We start from the raw sequence: 19,693 nt of genomic DNA, 5'->3' as shown, positions 1-19,693 counted from the left end.
ATTTAAAAGATTTAACCCAGAAACTGTAAACATTTTGACATATTCTTGGTTCAAAATGCACAAAATTGGATAACACTCAAACACCTGAAATAGTTTTTGGAGGTTTATTATTGCTCTGTATGTTTACAACATGCTGGCACTGTTAACGTTCAGGAATCCACCTAAAGTTACCACAGACATCAGAGACCTATTAAGACACTGCTCTGCAGCCCTGGACAAAACAAGAGGAAACCGTGTAAAAGACGGCCAGCAGCTGACCCACTTTCGTCCAGAAGGAAGAAGGTGGAAAGTGGAAACTTCGCTTCACTGAGAAAACCCAGGTTTCTGTACAGCACAATAAAAAAAACACACACACACATACGTGTTTGTATCTCTTTAATAAGAAGATACACACACCTAACTTAAGTCTTAGACCTTTTCAGCTATTCATATTTTCTGGAAATATGAAAAGTTCAAAAAGAAACACTGAGGAGTTGAATTAAGGAGACCTGGTTGACTTTCGAGAATGTCCTCAAAAATTAAAAACATCTTTGATATTATTTGATTTCTGCAGTGTATGTAACACAATTTAGCATGATTTGTTTAATCGAAAACACCATAAGATCAATAAGTACCTGACAGACAGCAGTTTGAGAGACTGAACGGTCAGCAGGACCACAGGGGACGTTACTCTCACCATTTCTTTTCATTGTGTACACCTCCAACTTCCAGCACAAGCAAAATCTGTCATCTGCAAAAATATTCCACTGACTCAGCATTTGTCGGGTGAATCGGAGATGGACGAGAAGCGTCGGTGGACTGTTTGGTATGGAAACAATCACCTTCACTTAAATGTCAACAAAACAAAAAATTGATTGTTGATTTCAAGAGAAACAGGCTTAGGTCGAACACTATTTCCATCTTGGGAGAAAAAGTGGAGGTGGTTGAGAACTTTAGGTCCTTCAGTGTTTGAAGAAAGATTCTGCATATTTTCTACAGGTCTGTTGAGCATACAGGCCAGCATCCATAGCTATTAGCATCTATAAAAACTCTATGAAGAACCTTGGATAATATGAGTTACAACAACATTTAATTTCCCTTTGGGATTAATAAAGTATTTTTGAATTGAATGTTCCGCCATTAACTCTAACCTTATGAGCGCATATTAAGCTCTAGCTTCAATAAATTAAAATGACACAAACAAGACATAAGAAAGGGAGAGAGGGAGAACAAGTCATCAGCTTTTAAGCCACCCTTATGTAGTAATCAGCCACATACAGAGTGGCCAACATGTTTCTCATTAAAAACTAATCTTTATGCACTAAAAGCGGTTTAGGCACACTGCCTCCAACAACTGGAGGAACAAAGTTTTAATTGAAATTTCAAAGGCTTACAACACTAGAAAGAAAAGGTCTTCCATTAATAGAAAGGTTGGAAGGATGAGCCTGACAGGAGGGCGTGTTTGTCTTCGACAGCGCAAGCCTTTCTACTACAAGACTGGACTCCACTCGACCTTTCAGCCGTAACGACGAGGAGCAAAGAGGGAGTGACGTGGATTAAGTGGCAGAGGAAAGAAAAGCAGCAGAAGGAGGAAGAGAATCCTAGCTGGAGAAGCGGATACAGAAAACACAAGAGGAAACAGTGGAAGTTGTAAAGCGTGTTCATCAGCAGGATGAAGAGAACTGCAAAGGTCAAAGAAGTGAGAATGAGGGAAGGAGATAAAAATGTAGAACAGAACAGGCTTTAGTTGAGCATGTTACCAGGAAGTCAAAGACATCGAGTCGAGTTTTAAGGAGAAGCAGGGGGGCAAAGGATGGAGTTAAAAACAGGGCCTGAGAGTAATCCTTCCCTCTTCTCTGCCTTAGGAAGACACAAACTCCCCTAAATCCCTTTTACCAGAAGTCCTGCTGACTGTATCCAGTCACCCGAAAGGCAGTTGACATAATAACCCCCCGGAGGCACTCATGCTTGTTTTCAGCTTTGCCTTAGTAAGTGACACTGTAAAGACCTACTGACCTGGTCAGGTCTGAGCCGTCCCTGTCACCACAGAGACAAAGAACGCTGCCTAACCTTCTGTAATGGTTCAGCATTAAACACACCAGAACAGCATGTGTGTGTGTGTGTGTGTGTGTGTTTTCCCCCTCTACTTACAGGCTGGGCTCTTTGTCCCAGTCTTCCGGCTTTCCATTTGCTGCTTTCACAGGAACCATTAAATGTGACGTAAAGGAAAGCAAGCACACGCATACACAATACCATGCAAACTGACAGACATCTAGCAAGAACATGGCAGAAAACAGACCATTAGGCATACACACAACAAGACTGCAATCAGGGAAGCCTGAGAGATGAGAAGGAAGGGTGGGGTTTATAGTGCTGTATCTAGCCAGGCGATCATATGCATGCACACAAACACACACATGTTTGTACAACAGACACAGTGAAGCCTTTCAGATGTTTCATGCAAGCCAGAAAGAAACATCCACAGTTTTTTTTAAGGATATATGTCGTGGAAGAGCTACAGTTGGAGCTCTTACCATTCGACCTACATCTTATTTAGTTCTGTATGTTTGTGTAGACGCACCTCCACTTCTTCAGACTTCATTTGCATTTATTTTGCTTACTCCTGACAGAAAAAGCACAAATGGACAATGGCTTTTCACAGGTTACTTTATCAAGGCAATAATCCTGTTCTTTTTTTATCTGATCTATTCATTTCCGTGCAAACTTTCTGTTTCCCTCCTAGTTTCCCCAATGACATTTTCTGTGCTTGTTTGACGCTGCTGTGCAAGGACTTTGATTCAAAGTCAGACGAATGAATTTTGACAAGCTGAAGTAAAAACTCTCATTGGCCCGAAAGTGAATGACAACAACCCATTTTCCAATTAAAGTGAATGTGGCCAACCATTACCACACTCCTGACAATAACTCTGGGTGAGTATGTATACATGAACCATATTTCTGGCTGCTTGCAGCGTTCACTGCTGAGCAACAACAGAGCCGTCATCCCAAACAAACCATAATGAGATTTTTCCTCACCCCAAAAACGTTTCAATGTGGACTCTATTCCCAGAATATTCTGTCTGCATAATAAGAGCAAGGGCAAAGCTGGATGTAGAAAAGCAAGCGGTACGAGGAGGGGTGAGAATCGTTGGGGTGGAATGTGTCGTCCAGAGAATCCTGCTGGTGGGGTTTCTCCCTCCTGGCTCCCTGGTGTCCACTGTGCAGAGCAGACACCATCTGGCCAGCTGGAATGTAACTGAGGAGGGGGCTGGAAGAGTTAAAGGATCTGCTGTCTTACAGGGGGGTGTAGGGAGGTAGCACAGAGATAGAGCATTAGCTGTCGATGCATTAACCATTTCATGACAGACACTTTAAACTAATTGAGGCCTACACAGTTGGGTTTAAACCTCACACATCTACAAAACAAGTTTGTTTAACCGAATGGCTACGGCTGGTATAAATGTTAAATACATACATTTCCCTCAATAGAGAAATTTATGTCATGTCAGCAAAGGCAAATATTCATCCCCAAACTTAAAAACAAATGTCTATCATACTACGGCCTTAAAACAACAGTTTGCAAGAAAAAAAGCAAACGACTTATTTGTAAAGCAGCAGAATGCAGGCTAGCCTAAAAAAAAAAAAAAAAAAAAAGCTTGTCAAACTCCCAGTGTTATGTTTAAAAACATCAGGATGACTAAAAGATAATATCCTACACCAGAAACACATTTACCTGAAAACAAATGCAAAATGTATTGCATATTCAGTCTATATGCTCTTGCTTTAATGATTAGTATGTTATATTTTAGCAGTAGTAAGAATAACAAGTGCTTTTACATTTTAAGTAAAAGCAATCTGTTCATGTTACTTTTTGTTTTAAAACGTTTTGTGTAATTTCACTAATACCATGGAAACATGAGGATCTACTACAGATTCACGCCTTAAGCCTACAGCAAAATTCTGTTTCGATAATCTGCATTATCTTTCACAACTCTGAAGAAGAAACTGAATTTGTGTAGATATAACTGCAAAAGTTCCCGAATGCAAGAAAAAATAAGGCATAAAGAAGAAATTCCTGTTTCAGTGAGGCTGGCGAACATTGCATATTAATTCCTTTTCCAATCTCTATTGGAGCAGCCTGGTATGGTTTACCGATTATACATTAGAGCATCCATGTATTATTCAGTGATGTTTAATGGTAACATCTGTTACTCACATGGGCATTAATGCAATGGCCAGCGGGTAGACATGAATGGAAAGAGCTGGTCATTATAGCACTTGTTTTGAGTGCACATGTTATTCTCATGCTTTGTTTTCATTGGTGATGTTAACTCAAATGTTGCTGTAACACAAGGTGTGAATACAGCATGGTATAGTTTTATATGGAATAGAAAATATCCTGGGTATAAAAAAAAAAACACAAAGGTGCCATGCAAGAAAAACTAAACAGGATTAGGATTTTGATTCAGACCCTGGAAGGGGTCCAACGACTGTAAGCTGGCTTCATAAATATGTCTTAGCTTGAGGGTGACCCCTCATACTTTTCCCTCTGGACATCCTTGGTGTCCCACTATCAGTTCCCTTCTGCATTATGTAAATATTTGTACTGCAAGACTCCTTCCAGCAGTTCAACTATAACTGAAAGTAAATGAGAAAAAAGACGGACCCAGAAAAAAAGGAGAGGGATGGGGATGTGTGGGTGGTTACTGTCTAATTTACTGCTGCCTACTTTTACAGTTCAGTTGACATATTTTATTTAACCGTTAAGTAACACAGCCAAGTAGTGCACAACTCAGGCCAGGGAGAACTCCCAGATAGGATGAAGGAGTATCTGGAGTAAGAATTGGATAATGTTTTTGTCTTGTTGTTACATTTGACTATTTGATCATCAGCAAGACGAGTTTCTGACTCTACAGTGACTTCAAAAACTTGGAACCTTTACAGCAGCAACTAAAATGTAGCTGAGATGCAACATCACTTTAAAAAGGTAAGAGTCATTCAAGACCAGATACTAGAAGAAAAAAAATAATCAATGCCATTTACTGAACATGTAGTACCAGTACAGTACAGCAAAATAAACCCCTACTTTTCATCAGTACAGCAGACCCCCAGTACTCACAGACCAGAGGAGCTGTGCTAAAGCTAAAATCCATGAATACTTGAGACCCCCCACTAAAAATGCTAAATACCTCCCCATTTAAATAGTTCAAACAGTAAATACACTTTGTTATGCATTGATACGCACAGTGGAAACCGTATTGGCGCAAACGCATATGATAACATCTACAGTCTTCCTTATCTCAACTCTTGGGCTCCAATCAGCAGCGAGGAAAATAAATCACGCTTCTGAATCAGCTGCTTCACAAACACCAGTCAATGTTGTGTCACGTAGAAACTGCATCTGAGTATATAATGTCCAAAGATGTATAAAATGAAGTCAGATGACAGACCAACAGAAAGCTGCAGTAGCCCATACAGTCCCTGTGAATGACATTGCAAGGGGTGAGAAAACAGAGATTTGTTAAAACACAAAAATGTTATCTCCACAACCAGTCATAGTTCTGTTAGCCATGGACACACACTGTGATTGTTAAAAAATTAGCTGTGCAAAACGCGCCCGCACAGCCAACTGAGATAAACCCAACAAAAATCCCATTAAGTGTCCTCACTTAATGGGAAAGACATGTGTCAGGAGGTGATTGATGGAAATGCTTTCATGAAGACTCTGATCTGATATTTGAGATTTGATGTGGGCATCCCAAGTTAGACTGGAGCCGTGAGAATAAAAATTGTATGGACTACTTTAGAGTGGAAAGTGTATATTAATAGACTGCACAGTGATTTGACAGAGAGGGAGAATATTTGATCAGAGTTAACTTTGAAAAAGTTCTGGGAAGGATGACTTTGCACAACAGCCAAGCAGTGCACAGTACTGTAATACGAAGCCGAAAACACATTGTAATTTTTCATTTGAATAATTTCACTGGTCCAGGAATTGAAAACTGATTATTTCCTGGTTATGTTCAGTTGAACTAAAGGGGAAAAAATTCCAGTACGGAACAAAACATGTCTCTGCAGCAGAGGCCCTCATCTGGGACACGGTCAGAGGAACTCTTGCCTAAGTTTAAAAAAAACAAGATTCTTGCAAGGCCAATGAAACACCAGACTGAAAAAAGTTATGCAGGAGATTAAAACCAGATAACCTTCACCTTTGCTTATCAACAACCTCATTGTTTAAGAAAAAAAAAGAAAAGAAAAGAAAAAAGAGCCACTGGAATCTGCATGAACACCTTTTGCTCCAGCTGTTCTAATACACCGGCTGCAGACCTTTACCAAACTTCTAATTCTCAACACCATCACATCAACAATAGCAACAACATAAAGTGAGATTTTAACATGAGACATGTAGCTCAATTCAGATGTATAATCTTCTTGCCATCTTGCACAACTCTGTGTGAATCTGGGAGGTTTGGGGAGGCCTGTTGTGACACAAGAAGCTGGGATGCCTTGGAGCAGGAAAATGACAGGTTGGTGTGCCTCAAATTCCATAACCTACAGGTACGAGGGCTCAGTGTGGTTCATTCACTTCATTATGTGGAAAAAGCAAGAGTTACTTCTAAAACGATAGCTACCACACCTAAAAATAACTGACAACTTTCTCTCTGCAACTGCGAAAAACAGATCATACATACTTCAAGATTAGTTTAGTCTCCAGGGAAACTATTAAATGTCTGGCAAAACGAATTAAATGGACGCAGGACTATCAACAGCTGTCCAATATAATCCAAAGTCGACGGTAAGGCTGCATTTAGTCTGTTTAATGGAACTCTGGTATGTTTGACTCGAAAGTCCGGTTCGCTTGGGGAGGTATGAATGCACTGTCAAACTCTGATGTGGACCAAAACACCGAACTCTGGTCCACCTAAAAACCGAGGTCTCAGTTCAGTTTAAGCAAACTCTGGTGCAGTTTGAATGCAAACGCTTCAAAAGCAAGAAGCAGACAATAGCGCAGAGCATTCTGGGTAAATGGAACCAAAATAAACTCTTATCTAGCTCTAGCAGAAGAAAAATGGCTTGTAGGGTTTTAAAAAAAGACAAACTCTACAACCACTAAAATTTCACAGCACTCCATTTGTTGTTTACATTTGAGGAAATAGAAAGTTGCATTCTTTTAGGTGTTGTTTTCTTGAGTGGTTCTTGGTGCAGCGCCACCACAGGCGAAGGGGTGAACAGGGGTTTGGAAGGGTTTAGTTCATTTGACAGTGCAGTGTGGAAGCAAAGTGGACCAGCAGAAAATGTAACAAATGCTGCAATTTTGGTCCCTAATCAAACCAAGTCTGCTGGACTATCAGGTGTGAAAAGATCCTAAGAGTTTCAAAACTACCAAAGGGTTCTCATCATTCCTTTCCTCCAGTTTGAAGTTATTTTATTAAGATTCAACAGAAAGTGTCAGAGTGACTAGAGATTTCTCAAAACTGGAGCAGAGGAAACTTAAAATAAATGTTAACATAAATAGATTTGAGAGTTTAACACATTAACAAATTGTTGTGTTAAACTCATGTGACATACAGTATGCCCTAAATAAAGCATTTTTTTTTTCAATTTCTTTGCTATTTTAATCATCATTAAGACTGATAAAACATACCCTTACAATAAACCATCATTCACAATATGTCTACAGCCATGAAATTAGTCATAGAAGGCATTTCTTTGCAGAACAGAAAGTTGGTAAATAGACCCAATTCACTCAAGGTACAAGTATTTGCGATTTCTCTGTTTTTATTCACATTTCCTGTCTGGAGAGGTTTACTAGTATTCAATCTGACTGCAGGAAAACCCTTGAGCAGAATGTGAGAACATGACATAAATACCATAGATTTACAGTTGTTGAAACGGAAATGCAGTGCTGCATATTTATTTCCAATCTTTCTGTAATTGCTGTGATACACTGAAGCTGTTGTATTTTTATTCACAGTTACTACAATGTTGAAACGATCATCACTGCATTGCCTGGAGCTACAAATTGCTCAATATGTCTGACACTATTTGCGTTGCCTGGGCAGAACGACACAGACGAATACATCTGTCTCAAAACTATAATAATGTTAACTGTGGTGAACTACAAGAATAGTTCTCACCACAGAACTGAAGGAAAAGGTTTTACTGACTGTGGGTATTTCAACTTTCCTAACAGTTTTTTAAAACTCACTTTGTTTTTACAGCTGGGTTTGCACAGCACTGACCTCTTGCTGTGACTGTTTGCAGAATAAGGGTGGCTGATGAAAGGAGGGCAGGACAAATCTAACAGAAAACCCCTATTAAACTGTAACAATATGAGCAACTCAGTAAACCTAACAAGTGAGCGTTAAAGACAAAAATTAGCTTGAAGGGGTCAAAGTGTTGTGAACGGAGCCTTGACTAATGCAGTTGACAGACCATGAGTTTATGAATGACAGGGTAACTTTACCCTACTATAAAGTGAACAACGAGTAATTAATATTTCCTTTCAAAAAACACCGAAATGACTCAATATCTTCACAGGAAGCGCAGTTTTTTTTTTTTGCTAACCTCCGTCAGCAACAACAAAGAAGTTGCGCTGCAACGACTCATTTATTACGAAAACGTGGAAGTAATCTCCCAATTTTACACCCCGGCACAACATATCTGGGCTTTTTTCTATCTGAGGTCTCTTCAGAAGCCAGAAAACACAACTAGTGCGCAAATGAAACGTCTGTGAGAAAGTAGGTAGTACAAAGTGTGAGGAAACCACAGAGTGTAAACGCGCATCAGCTGTTTTTTGAAAAGTTCCTGCTAACGTTAACCTGAGCACGTCGCTCGAGGCGGTGGTTGACGTTCCGCTAGAGAGAGCGACCGTTAACCAGAGCAATGAGAGAAAAAATGAATAAAATCAACACTTACTTTCTTCTTCAGAATGCAGTCCGGTTTTAAATGCACATGCCTCGCAGCTCCACGCTCCTTAGCAAAGCTTGCAGCGAGTGCTCCGGCGAAGTCCGGTGTTCAAACTTAAAATGCCTTCTGGCTCCTGATTGGTCAGATTTCACCACAGCGTTGTGTTCACGTGGTGTTGGTAAACGCCCCATTCTCTGTTATCTCTTCGAGTTTTGTCTTGTTGGGACCTTATTGTATGATTCATTTAATTTAAAAAAATGCTTTTTAATATGTTCTGTTGAACACATATTAATAAACTCAACCTGCTTAATCTGAGTTTTGTTTTGCAAAACAAATTGATCAAAGATGATTTAATGGTGTGTTTTCTTTGTACTGAGAACAACCACCAAAATTCAGATTCTGAAAACACTAGCAACTTCGAGTGCACATAGGATGTGCACAATCAAGTATCTTCCTGTGTGAATAGAGTACTAAGAACAGAGCAAATAATGCTTTTTCCAATCAATACGTAATTCATACGTAAGACAGTGTAAAAATCGAATTCACTTTAACGTTTTTACCTCTATGCTTTTAATTCATACTTAAGCTCATCTATAATACTGTCACATTATTTCAAGATAATTAGTGCACTTCCTCTTACCTATATTTACTGTGTAAATAATTACTTCTTTGAAAATTATCATCTATGCAAGCTAAGAAAAGAAAATTCTAACATAAGAATTACATCATTATTTATCCTGATGTATGTTATTGTTCAATCCTTAAAGATTTTGGAAAAACAATATCTAGAACAATAACAATATCTAGAATTATATTTAATACTGCTTGAAACAAGTAAAACAAAACATATACTGTATGTCTTTTACCTGTTTCTGAAATGATAAATCTCTGTAGTTGCACAATAAATGTACTTTCTATTGCTGGCATTTGCTTAATGTATACTGTTTAACTTATACGCCCTTTTCTCTCACTTCATTGTGTGTCACGATCCAAATCCAAACTTTATTTTGGTTTCTAGTACATTCAGATGCAAAACCTGCCTATGATATTATACTGTAGCGCACCCTACTGCTCAAACTAAAACAATATGCAACATGTGGTATTTGGTTTGTGGTTGGTTCACGCAGTCTAACAATTACACAGCGATTAGCTTTACTGTTTTATGTAATTATTAACTGCTGAAAGCTCTAACCAGGATTGTTTGCCTCTTTTGCAGAAATAAAATAACAAAATTATATGCATTAGACGTTCAGGTTTTCAGGATATTAAGGATTTTATTATGTTTTCCTTTGGTCTAACATGTCTTCTGAATTAAACGATGAGTTTTACATGGTTGTTTATTCTTGACATTCTAAAGCTGGGGCTTTAGACAGTGATGAATGCAGTTTTAGGACTGAACACGGTAACAATACAACCACGGGGCTTTTGATGTTGATCATTATACCCATGCACAGTCTCACACACGTGCATTCACATGTAAACACACAAACACAGACATTGCAATGTAATAGATGAATCCATCTGACTGTAACAGCTCCTTCAGTTACTTTTCCTTTTTTCTAATTTTGTACATCATAGTGAATGGTGAAAGCACAGGTAGTGATGCAGATCATTTTGTCTTCAATGCGTCAGATTAGTTGGGTAACACCAGACTGACCTGTAAAATAAACATCTGTTAGTGTGGATGGTTGCAAACTATATCTGCTGCAGCCACAGAATCATTAAAGGCTGGCATAGTAAGACTAATAAAAAAGAATACACATTATTTTAACTGCACCAGTTGATTTTATTCCAGTCAAGGGTCTGGAGTAAGACACAAGTCTCTCCTCCATAAGGAGGAGAGACTTCAATATAAGTATCAATGACCTGAGAGAAGCAGTTATTGCTATTAGCCTGGGAAAGATCATAAGACCATTTCTAAAATGTGCAAATTCTATCATTTTCAGAAAAACATTCGATGCAGGTGCTTTTCTATCTGCAGGTTGGCTTTTCAGCAAATTCACCCCAATTCGTACTATGGAATACTCAGAGAAACTGCAAAACCCAAGAAGTCTGAATTTTAGAATTCTCACAGAGTATGTCAATGTTTACAGCAGTTGTTGTCTGTGCAGCACCTCCCTCCACAGAGTTCCTACAGCACAGCAGTCTTCGCCTCCCCAGCTGTGTACACACAGACTTGGCAGACGTTTTAGCTAGATGCCATTTCTGACGCAACCCCCCTGATTATCCACAGGAAGGAACAGGAGAATGTTGCTTCCTTGGGATGATTGTTATCAGAGCTTGTCCCTAAAGAAGTTTAGCTTATTGAATGTAGAAATGTAAAACAAATTTGAATCAGTCGCAAGACGACTAGGCAGACATCTATGGAAAGATGATACTAAAGTAGAGAAGTCTTCCCACGTTACACAGCACCATGTCTGGAGAAAATATCACCTCATGCCAACTGTCCAGCATGATGGCAAAGGTGTGAAGATTCGGGCCCATCTTCCCTGTGTACCACTGTCTGTACACTAAATAACTAGAGTCAAATGTCAAGCTTTGTCCAAAGGTTGAAGTTTGGCTCAACCTGGTCTGTCAAAAGGATTATGGCCTGAGACTGAGCAACTAGAATCTGCATAAAATGGCTAAACAAGAAAGGAATCAGATTCTCTGGTGCAAGCAAATTACAAAAGCTATGTATGACTAATGTCCAAGCTGCTGTGCTTTTTTAAATTTTTATGTGTAATAAAAAAAAACTAACAAACATCCAAGCTTTCTTACCACTTTCACACAGTTTTTATTTTTACTTTTATTTTTTATCAGTTTTACCCGATATATCTTCCTTTTCAATTTGGTTTGTAATAAATAATCTCAAGCCTAAAAAAATTGTAGTTCCAAGATGATTCGAGCCTTTGACAGTATTATCGGAAATGAAAGGGGTGAAAGATCATTACAGGACCTGACAGACAGAAGTGTCTCTTGGCAAGTGGAGACACTACAGTGGTCAGTACCTTGTCTGGGCTCATGAGAGGACACTTCCAGTTGTACAGGTAGTAATGGACACTCTTATCGCTGATGGTGAACTTGAGCTTTTCCAAGAAACTCATGTTGTCCATCATATCGAGAGCACAGAAGACATCAAAGCCTTTCTGTTTGTGAAAGGAAAAAAAAAAACAAGAAAAGAAAAGAGTGGGCATTTTTTACAGCACTGCTTGTTAAATCAGAGATGCTTATAATCAGATAAACTCACAGCTTTAGCCAGAACCAGTGTGTCCTGCATGAGGTCAGTCACCCCAGTGGCATTACAGACGGCGTACAGAAGACAAGCGGCTCTCAGACCGGTGTGAACTGGATGGTTTAGCACCCTGGAGGAGACGGTATAGAAACTCACCATGTCAGTCAGAGTACCATTGTCCGCCTGTGTGCAAGGAACGGAAGGTCAATCAATTTTTCTACCACCGCAGCGCAGCTTAAATTCTTAACAAAAAAGTTCTTCTCTGTTCAAAGGAATTTAAAGTACAGATAGAAGAAGGTCAGACCTCCACCACATAGGTGTCATTCACATTCTCCTTCGGTAAGAACCAGTGCTCTACTTCCTGCAGCGATAAGAGGGGGCTGAGGTGGAAGTTGGAGAGGTTTTTCTCGAGTAATGAGAGGATCCTTGGAGCATCTGCTTCTGTCATAGGACGCAGGCCCTTTATCTTTGCCACCTTGGAAAAAAATTATTTAAGAAAACTTTACTGCTTAAATCAGTGCTCTTAGGATATTTTTTACACCTCTGTCCCTTCAGTAGCAGTAACAAATGTTTGTCTCTAGATGGCAGCACACACTAACCTCAGGTAAGCGGTTAAACTTCAAGGCTCGCTGCAGATTCATGTTCTGCTTTAGACCAGGGTAGTTGACCTCCATTAGCTTACGGGGATTCAAAGGGCGATGCCACTGGCTGAGAGGATTCATTAGTTTATGTGAGGGATGACAAAGGCAGATGTTGCTTTAGAGGAAAAATACCGTACATACAGTGAGATCACCGAACAGTAAGGCTATCACAAATGACATGTACGGCCTTGAATACGTTTCTGCCACCTTGGATTATCCTGCATAAACTTCGAGTGAAAGTAAAACATCACATGATTGTCAGAAGGTGTATACTTTGTATGTACTAATACTTTATAGAATGGATTTTTCAACTATCTGAGCTGCAACTCTTTTGGCTTTGCAAATGTAGAAACTGGATGTTTGCCAGTTTTTCTTATAAAATGATGCAGGATCAATCAGACTGGATGACAGAGCCAGTGAAAATAAAAATCTAATCTCTCCACTTAGTTGCAATTTGATTTGGTCTGATCTTTAACTTGGTATTTTGACATGTAAAAGGTGCTTTGATAAAAAAAGACAAAAAAACAAAATTATAGTAGATTTTGTTGAACATGTAGCTTTGTTGTGCTAGAAGGTGAAGGAAGCACCTTCTTCTCCTCTGTCTCCTGCAAGGCTTGTGGCACGCTACAAATTTCAAATGTGTGCCACACTTTTCAGATTTCGTTTGAAAAAAAAGTTTGATCTTCCCTCTCCTTTAGTATTATCCACTAGTCTGTGTTGTATTACACCAAATCTTAATGAAACACATTGAATTTGTATAAGTCACGTTGAAAATGTCAAAGGTGGTAAAAATGTAGGCAAAGTCCTGCATGTATACATAAGAGAAATGCAATTTTAAATACCTGATGGCTACGATTCTGCTTTGAATTTACTTTAATGTGACTCAGTCATGTGCAGTAGCTACCTGCAGGAGCTTATTGGTGTTGGCAACACTGTGCCAGCTGCATAGACAGCCTGGTAGATCCCCTGCTGGTTGACCCTTCTGGTAAGTTCCCGAATCAGAACCGGTGTCATCCGCTTGAGGCGCAGTTTCTTATGAACACACAGGAATCTGACCTGCACCAACCGCTTCTTCCTGCAAGACAGATTTCAGGCTCTTGACTTTGGTTTTACACACACACACACACGCACGCACGCACGCACGCACACACACACACACACACACACACACATATCTTTTCATGAATTTACGAGCTACTCACGTCTCGTAAATGCGAACATCAGCAGGTACAGCAGCAATGAAACCGACTAACTTCTTGTTTGCGTCTACTCTCACGCCCAAGTTCCACTGGAGCAGCCAGTTTGGAGGCTGTAAAGCCCTTAGGAGGAGATCAGTGACACTTAAGTATGTCTCTGAAAAACATGTTCTCTTTTGCTGTATTTCTACATGATTTTTTTTTCTATCTTCAGGGACCAACGGTCAGCTCTAGCTCTTCTAAAACTAATGACAAATATTAAATTCAAAGTAAGTGTTAAATGGTTTGCTGCTAGTGGCCCACAGGGTTGGAAAGCAATCAATGCAGAGCTCTAAAAAGAAGGAGAGTAGAACAGGCAGTTTGCACACAAGCTGAATTTATTGGGCTGTGACAGACTGACTAGGATCTGTCGAATGATCTCAACTGAACATTAATTGGGGGTAGATTGAAACAAAAATGCCCACTGGATTATTAAATGGACTGCATAAATATTTAAAAATTGATTGATGAGGTGCTATTAAACACAGCAGCTTACCACAGTAGATACTCAGGAGAAAAGTTAAATCTGATTGTGTTGTCGTCTTCTTCCATGTAATTCTCATTTAGCAAATGGCGCAGCTCTCCCAACTGTGAAGAAAACCGGACAATAAAACTTTTTTTTTCTTTATTTATTTCTTTCTTTATTTTTTTACTTTATTTGGCTGGGTCATGATTTTAAAAACTGTCCACCAGAGTGAGCAGCACCATTTCTGGTAAACAAGTCTATCTAAAACACAGGTTGTCAAGGAAACAACAGAACTACAGTGCCTTAAAAATGGAGTCATGCCTTTTAAACGTTTTCACATTTTGTCACATTACAATCAGCTTTTCCAGCTGCTCTGTTTAGCTTACATCCATCTAAACTGAGAAAATCTGAAGAGCAATAAATACACATGTAGTCAAGAGGCTGTAGAGATCAACATAAATCAAATTACAACCAAATGCATGAACGTTTGTGTTGAAATGTGACAAAGTGAAAAAGTTCACTGTTTGAATACATTTGCTATTTTTGCATAATTTATGCCATAGAAATATGTAAGGTGGCAGCTTTTGTTTGGCCAATCCTGTCTGATGAGTTTCAGACAGGATTGGAGTTATTGATGTGAACCAGTGCTTATGGTGGGTGTTTTACCACAAAAGGGCTGCTCAAGTCCAGAGTATCCCAGGAGAATCCCTGAGGAAGTAAGCATGGCTCGCTCCGGATGCTGGCGTCCGCCTCCTCGACTGGGCCATGAGTCGTAACGTGGTCACCTGAGCGAAACCGAAATAAGCCAAATGAAGTTCGCCTACCATCATCCTTAGCCATGCGTACGGAGAATGACAACAAAATAGTGCCAAAAAAAAAAGAAACAATTCCAGGGAACGGAGGAGAAAAGACAACACAGCCCTGAAGCGACTCAATCTGGCTCTGTTTGGGAGCGTTCCCGTCTCAGCTGTTCTGGACTCTGTCCACGCTGGTTGTTGCGGTTCCCCAGGCCCCGTCGGCTGTGGCTTACAGAGCCCGAAGGCGACTCGCTGCCTGAGTCTGCCGTCTGCTTCTGCTAATGACTCTATCACAGCAATCCTCCCAGTTTTCATGTTTGATTTCAAGAACGTGAAACCTTTTGTTGGGTAATGAGTGATATGGCCTTGGTTGCCGCGTAGTTCTGATAATTTCTTTGACAGCGTGAGATTTGAGAAGAATTGTGACTTGCAAAGCCACCTCTCTAAGGTGAACATAGTAGTGACATGCTTCATGAGTCACAACACCACTTCAGTCAGTTTTTTATTTTTATTTTTGTAGCTCTAAAGCGTTCCACTTCTCCAGGTTCGAGGTGAAGCCGTATCCATTTTTTTGGATTTTACAAAAAGGACATAAAAAAAAAAATCTTCACAGTTCCTTTTTATTAAAATCTTTTTTTTTTTTTAAGGAATGAAATCATGTTAATAAATTGAATTTATATCCATCCATCTATTATCGATTTCCATGTATCCTTGATGGGGTCTCTAAAGGTCACTGGATGAGAGGTGGGGTAAACCCTGACCAGGTCACCAGTCCAACACAGAGCAACACAAAGACACACAGGACAAACACACATGCAGGCACACACACACACACGCACATGCACGCACACACGCACACACACACACACACACACACACACACACACACACACACACACACACACACACACACACACACACACACACACACACACACACACACACACACACAAGGATAATTCAGAGACTAATTAACCTAACAGTCATATTTTTTGATTGTGCAATGAAGCCAGAAGCACAGTAGAAGAGGAGAACCTGTTTACTTCATGCAGAAATACCCCAGGGTGGGATTCGACCCCAGGACCTTTTCTAATGGTTAACAGAGCCAGCAGCTGCTCCGCTGTGCAGCTCAAAAATTCATATCAATGCTCTGATGATTTTAAAGTAAACATGCATAAATATCTATATCAGGGATATAATGATTCATTACAAGATGAGTCATTCAGTTCATGACATTCCAAGGTTCTGGAGGTGTTTTGGTTTTCATCTGCATTTGCATTTTGATTATTTTATTGTTTATTCGTGTTCGGCTTTGGTCTTGCTGTTTCAGTTCATTCTCTTGTACTCAGTTCTTAGTTTATTCTTGCATTTTATTTGTGAATTTTCTCAAGTTAGCGTTAATCTTTCATCCCCCTGGATGTTGTTTTTCCTCCTCAGCTTCTCTTTTTTTTAGCATTCTCTCCGTCTGCCTATTTCCTTCTCTACCCTATGTTTTCTTCTGACTGCTCATACTCCATGTCTTGTTTTCCTCCAAAGTTTTGTTAGTCTTCCTATCATTTTCTATTAAACTTCTCAACTCACTACCAGTGGCTGTCTTTCAATGGGCCCCTAATAAAACCCTAAAACATGACAGGACATGTTTCTGCTATTTAGCCAAGAGTTAAATGGTGAACCAGCAGCAAGACAATTTCTGTCAGAATGTCAGAATCCACATGATTAGAATATAAGACCATGAGGTGCATGTGGAGTTTAAAAAGCTGCTTCTCTCTCTTCTGACTGTTTCCACTAAGAAAACATAAGCTACAAACCTTTCGGCAGATTGTTTAGCCTAGAACTGCTTTAGCCATGCTTTCGTTCATTTTCAGGCAAATTTTGATATATTTAATATCCACAATGTCTCGAGCTACAACCTTTTCGATAGGCCGTAGTGCATAGAAAATAATATCCGCAGTAGGGTAGCTGTCTCCTAAATTGCATCTGTTTTGTCTCAACTACACTACTATTGCAGATGTAAATACATTTTGCTCATGGAGACACAAGCAACACAAAGCAAAAACATACAGCACCTATATCCTACTCTACTGTCTCTGCAGCAGGTCACAGAAGTCACCAGAAAAAGCTGATTGCCAACTTCTAAGTTTGGCTGCTGATTGTTTAACTCCTGAGATTTTTCATGCAATTTTTGTTTTGTTATAACACAGAAGCACACAGTGTTCCTGAATAGCTACTAGCTATTGAAAGTTGAAACTGTCTTTAAAAAAAGAGGGCCATAAAAATTCACCCACTTTCTTCACATTGTCACCATAATGAAATCTAAATAAAATTCAGGTGATCTACTTCAAGTTTTAAGAGGGACATAGTGTTCACCATGTGCTGTTGATGCTAGCAGCAGCACATCCACAGGCTCATCCACAGAGACATCAGGGCTTAATGACTGACGGCGGTACTGGAAAGGACAACTGGACCTCCTTGATACTGATAAATCTCATCAGAAAACTGCTTATTTTGAGACAAAATACACAAAAAATCAGCCTATTCATTTGCTCTGACTAACTTTTGCAAGCTAGTCCAAAATGGTAAAATTTTGCACACATCACACTGAAGTTTAGATTTTATCATGCAGATTTTGGAGATTCTTATAAATACTAAAGATCTATTAAAAACGTACTGCTTAATGTAATCCAACACATTTGCCTAATTACATAATAATGTATTCTACAGAGTCATAAAATCATAATAAGATGAAGATTTTTATTTTTTTTAAAGAATGTGCAGATTTTATATATGCAGATTTGAGGAGGTTGATGTTGATAGAAACACTTTACATTTTCATTTTCTAAGATTTAAAGACCTTCAAAGTTAAAACTGCACTACATCCAAGTGACAATTTATCTCACAACGTATTAACATAAAACCCAAAATAAGGAAAGCTCTCTCTCTCTCCAAAGTAAGAAAAATTAGCTTATTCATCTGCTCTGATCAGTAATATGAATGTAATTTACACTTTTTCCTGAGTTAACAGAAACCTTACAGTGAATCCTCTTATTTAAACTTCTGATCTACATAACCATCATGACAGGATGACTTTCTGCTTACCCAGTTTGGTGACGGGCTGCGTGTCCCAGAAGCGGTAGGTGTGGTTTTTGGCCTGTTGCAGGGTCTTAGGCAAGCTGGTGCCCAGAGAGAAGAGATGAAGGGCTTTCTGTATCTCCTGCTGTTCCTTCTCTGGCAGAGAATCCAGCTGGCCAAGAGCACGAAAGAGGAAGGACACTTTACTGTAATTTAGCACAAAAACCCTGAGCTCGACTGACCAGCTGCAAAACATGTCAGCATGAGTACAGAAGCATCGTCATGTAACCCTAAAAACTCGACTTAAAAAAAAAACGGCACACCAAAGTTATTTCTTTACAGTTGAAGTGAGTGTAACAATATTTGCTTTTATCTGCGGAGACACTAACCATAGCAAATGGGTCTCTGGGTCCCTCTGGTCTCCAAGCATTTTCTCTCTTTTGCTTCTTTTTGCTCTTTTTAAGACCACCACTCTCACCATCTGTCGGCGGCTTATCCCTGAAACACATTCAAAACTCCCCTATATTCCTCCCATCCAGTGAAGTTAAATGTAGTACACACCAAGAGTATTTTCGTACTTACAAAGATTCTGCGTCAGTCATCGTGTTCGAAAGTGTCTTCTTGAAGCAGGGACAAACTGGTGCTGTTTTTTTTTTTAAGTATTTGCAGTTGTTATCTATAGAAGCAGTGAGGGAGGAGATTTGTTGGTTCAACAACCCAACCCATCTCACACCCTGCTGACTGATAACAGAGGAGTACTAACCAATAAATGCAACATTTTTAATGTGTTTTATGTCCTGTTACACTGACAGTTTGGCATCAGATTATCAAAACAGCACAGCAGCGCAAAGGTTCTTAAAATGTCTAATGCTTATCAAACATTTTCCACAAATTAGGAATAAGTGTTCGATTCAAAATTCAATTCAAACATACTTTATTTGTCCCAAAGGATCGTAACTAATATCTTAAGTAACTTTTTATAACATCATTGTGGAAGGGTCTGCTGTGCACAGGGAGGACGTCCAGTAGCAGTCAGTCATGCAGTGAATCTGAAGCGTCTCTGACTGAAGACTGTTGCCAGTGGAAGGCACACTTCCACTAATGTTCAAATATCAAAGCTATTTTTTTGTTTAATTCTTTTACTAACTTTGAAAATATTTATAACTCACAACTTCCCCTAAATACAATTTTCCTGATAATTCTAAAAGAACTAAAAATTTGCTTGGCTGTTTTCTAAACTTTCATTTGCATGAAGCTCAACATCTGTTTTGAAGCTGTGGTTATTGACTGTTCATAATTCTTCAGGTAGTTAGATGTTTATATTCATGCTCTTATTTTGAAGTGGACAAAGCCAGTTTATGCAGCTGTTGCTTTTCCTCTCT

The 19,693-nt window shown here is 39.3% G+C and overlaps 2 protein-coding genes across 2 annotated transcripts in view; both read right to left on the bottom strand.

Moving 5' to 3' along the window:
• Positions 1 to 9,023, bottom strand: part of svild (supervillin d) — a 49,219-nt gene extending 40,196 nt beyond the window's left edge. The window contains exon 1 of the mRNA XM_014970566.2: positions 8,899 to 9,023. The gene's annotated coding sequence lies outside the window, so the exon portion shown is untranslated. The remainder of the gene's footprint in view (positions 1 to 8,898) is intronic.
• Positions 9,024 to 10,143: 1,120 nt separating this feature from the next.
• Positions 10,144 to 18,982, bottom strand: LOC106905640 (glycylpeptide N-tetradecanoyltransferase 1-like). Its single transcript, XM_088016630.1, has 12 exons — positions 18,894 to 18,982; positions 18,701 to 18,809; positions 18,339 to 18,483; positions 15,112 to 15,230; positions 14,476 to 14,567; positions 13,947 to 14,063; positions 13,649 to 13,819; positions 12,703 to 12,811; positions 12,408 to 12,578; positions 12,119 to 12,286; positions 11,880 to 12,017; positions 10,144 to 10,546 (listed from the first exon to the last, which is right to left on the bottom strand). Exons 1-12 carry the CDS (start codon positions 18,911 to 18,913, stop codon positions 10,523 to 10,525), a joined length of 1,383 nt encoding a protein of 460 aa, XP_087872756.1. The 5' UTR covers positions 18,914 to 18,982; the 3' UTR covers positions 10,144 to 10,522.
• Positions 18,983 to 19,693: the final 711 nt, after the last annotated feature.

Source organism: Poecilia mexicana, unplaced genomic scaffold, assembly GCF_051168715.1.
Source record: "Poecilia mexicana isolate PSO_F unplaced genomic scaffold, ASM5116871v1 scaffold_19, whole genome shotgun sequence".
NCBI classification, from domain to species: domain Eukaryota; kingdom Metazoa; phylum Chordata; class Actinopteri; order Cyprinodontiformes; family Poeciliidae; genus Poecilia; species Poecilia mexicana.
This window is presented reverse-complemented; position numbering and strand designations above follow the sequence as displayed.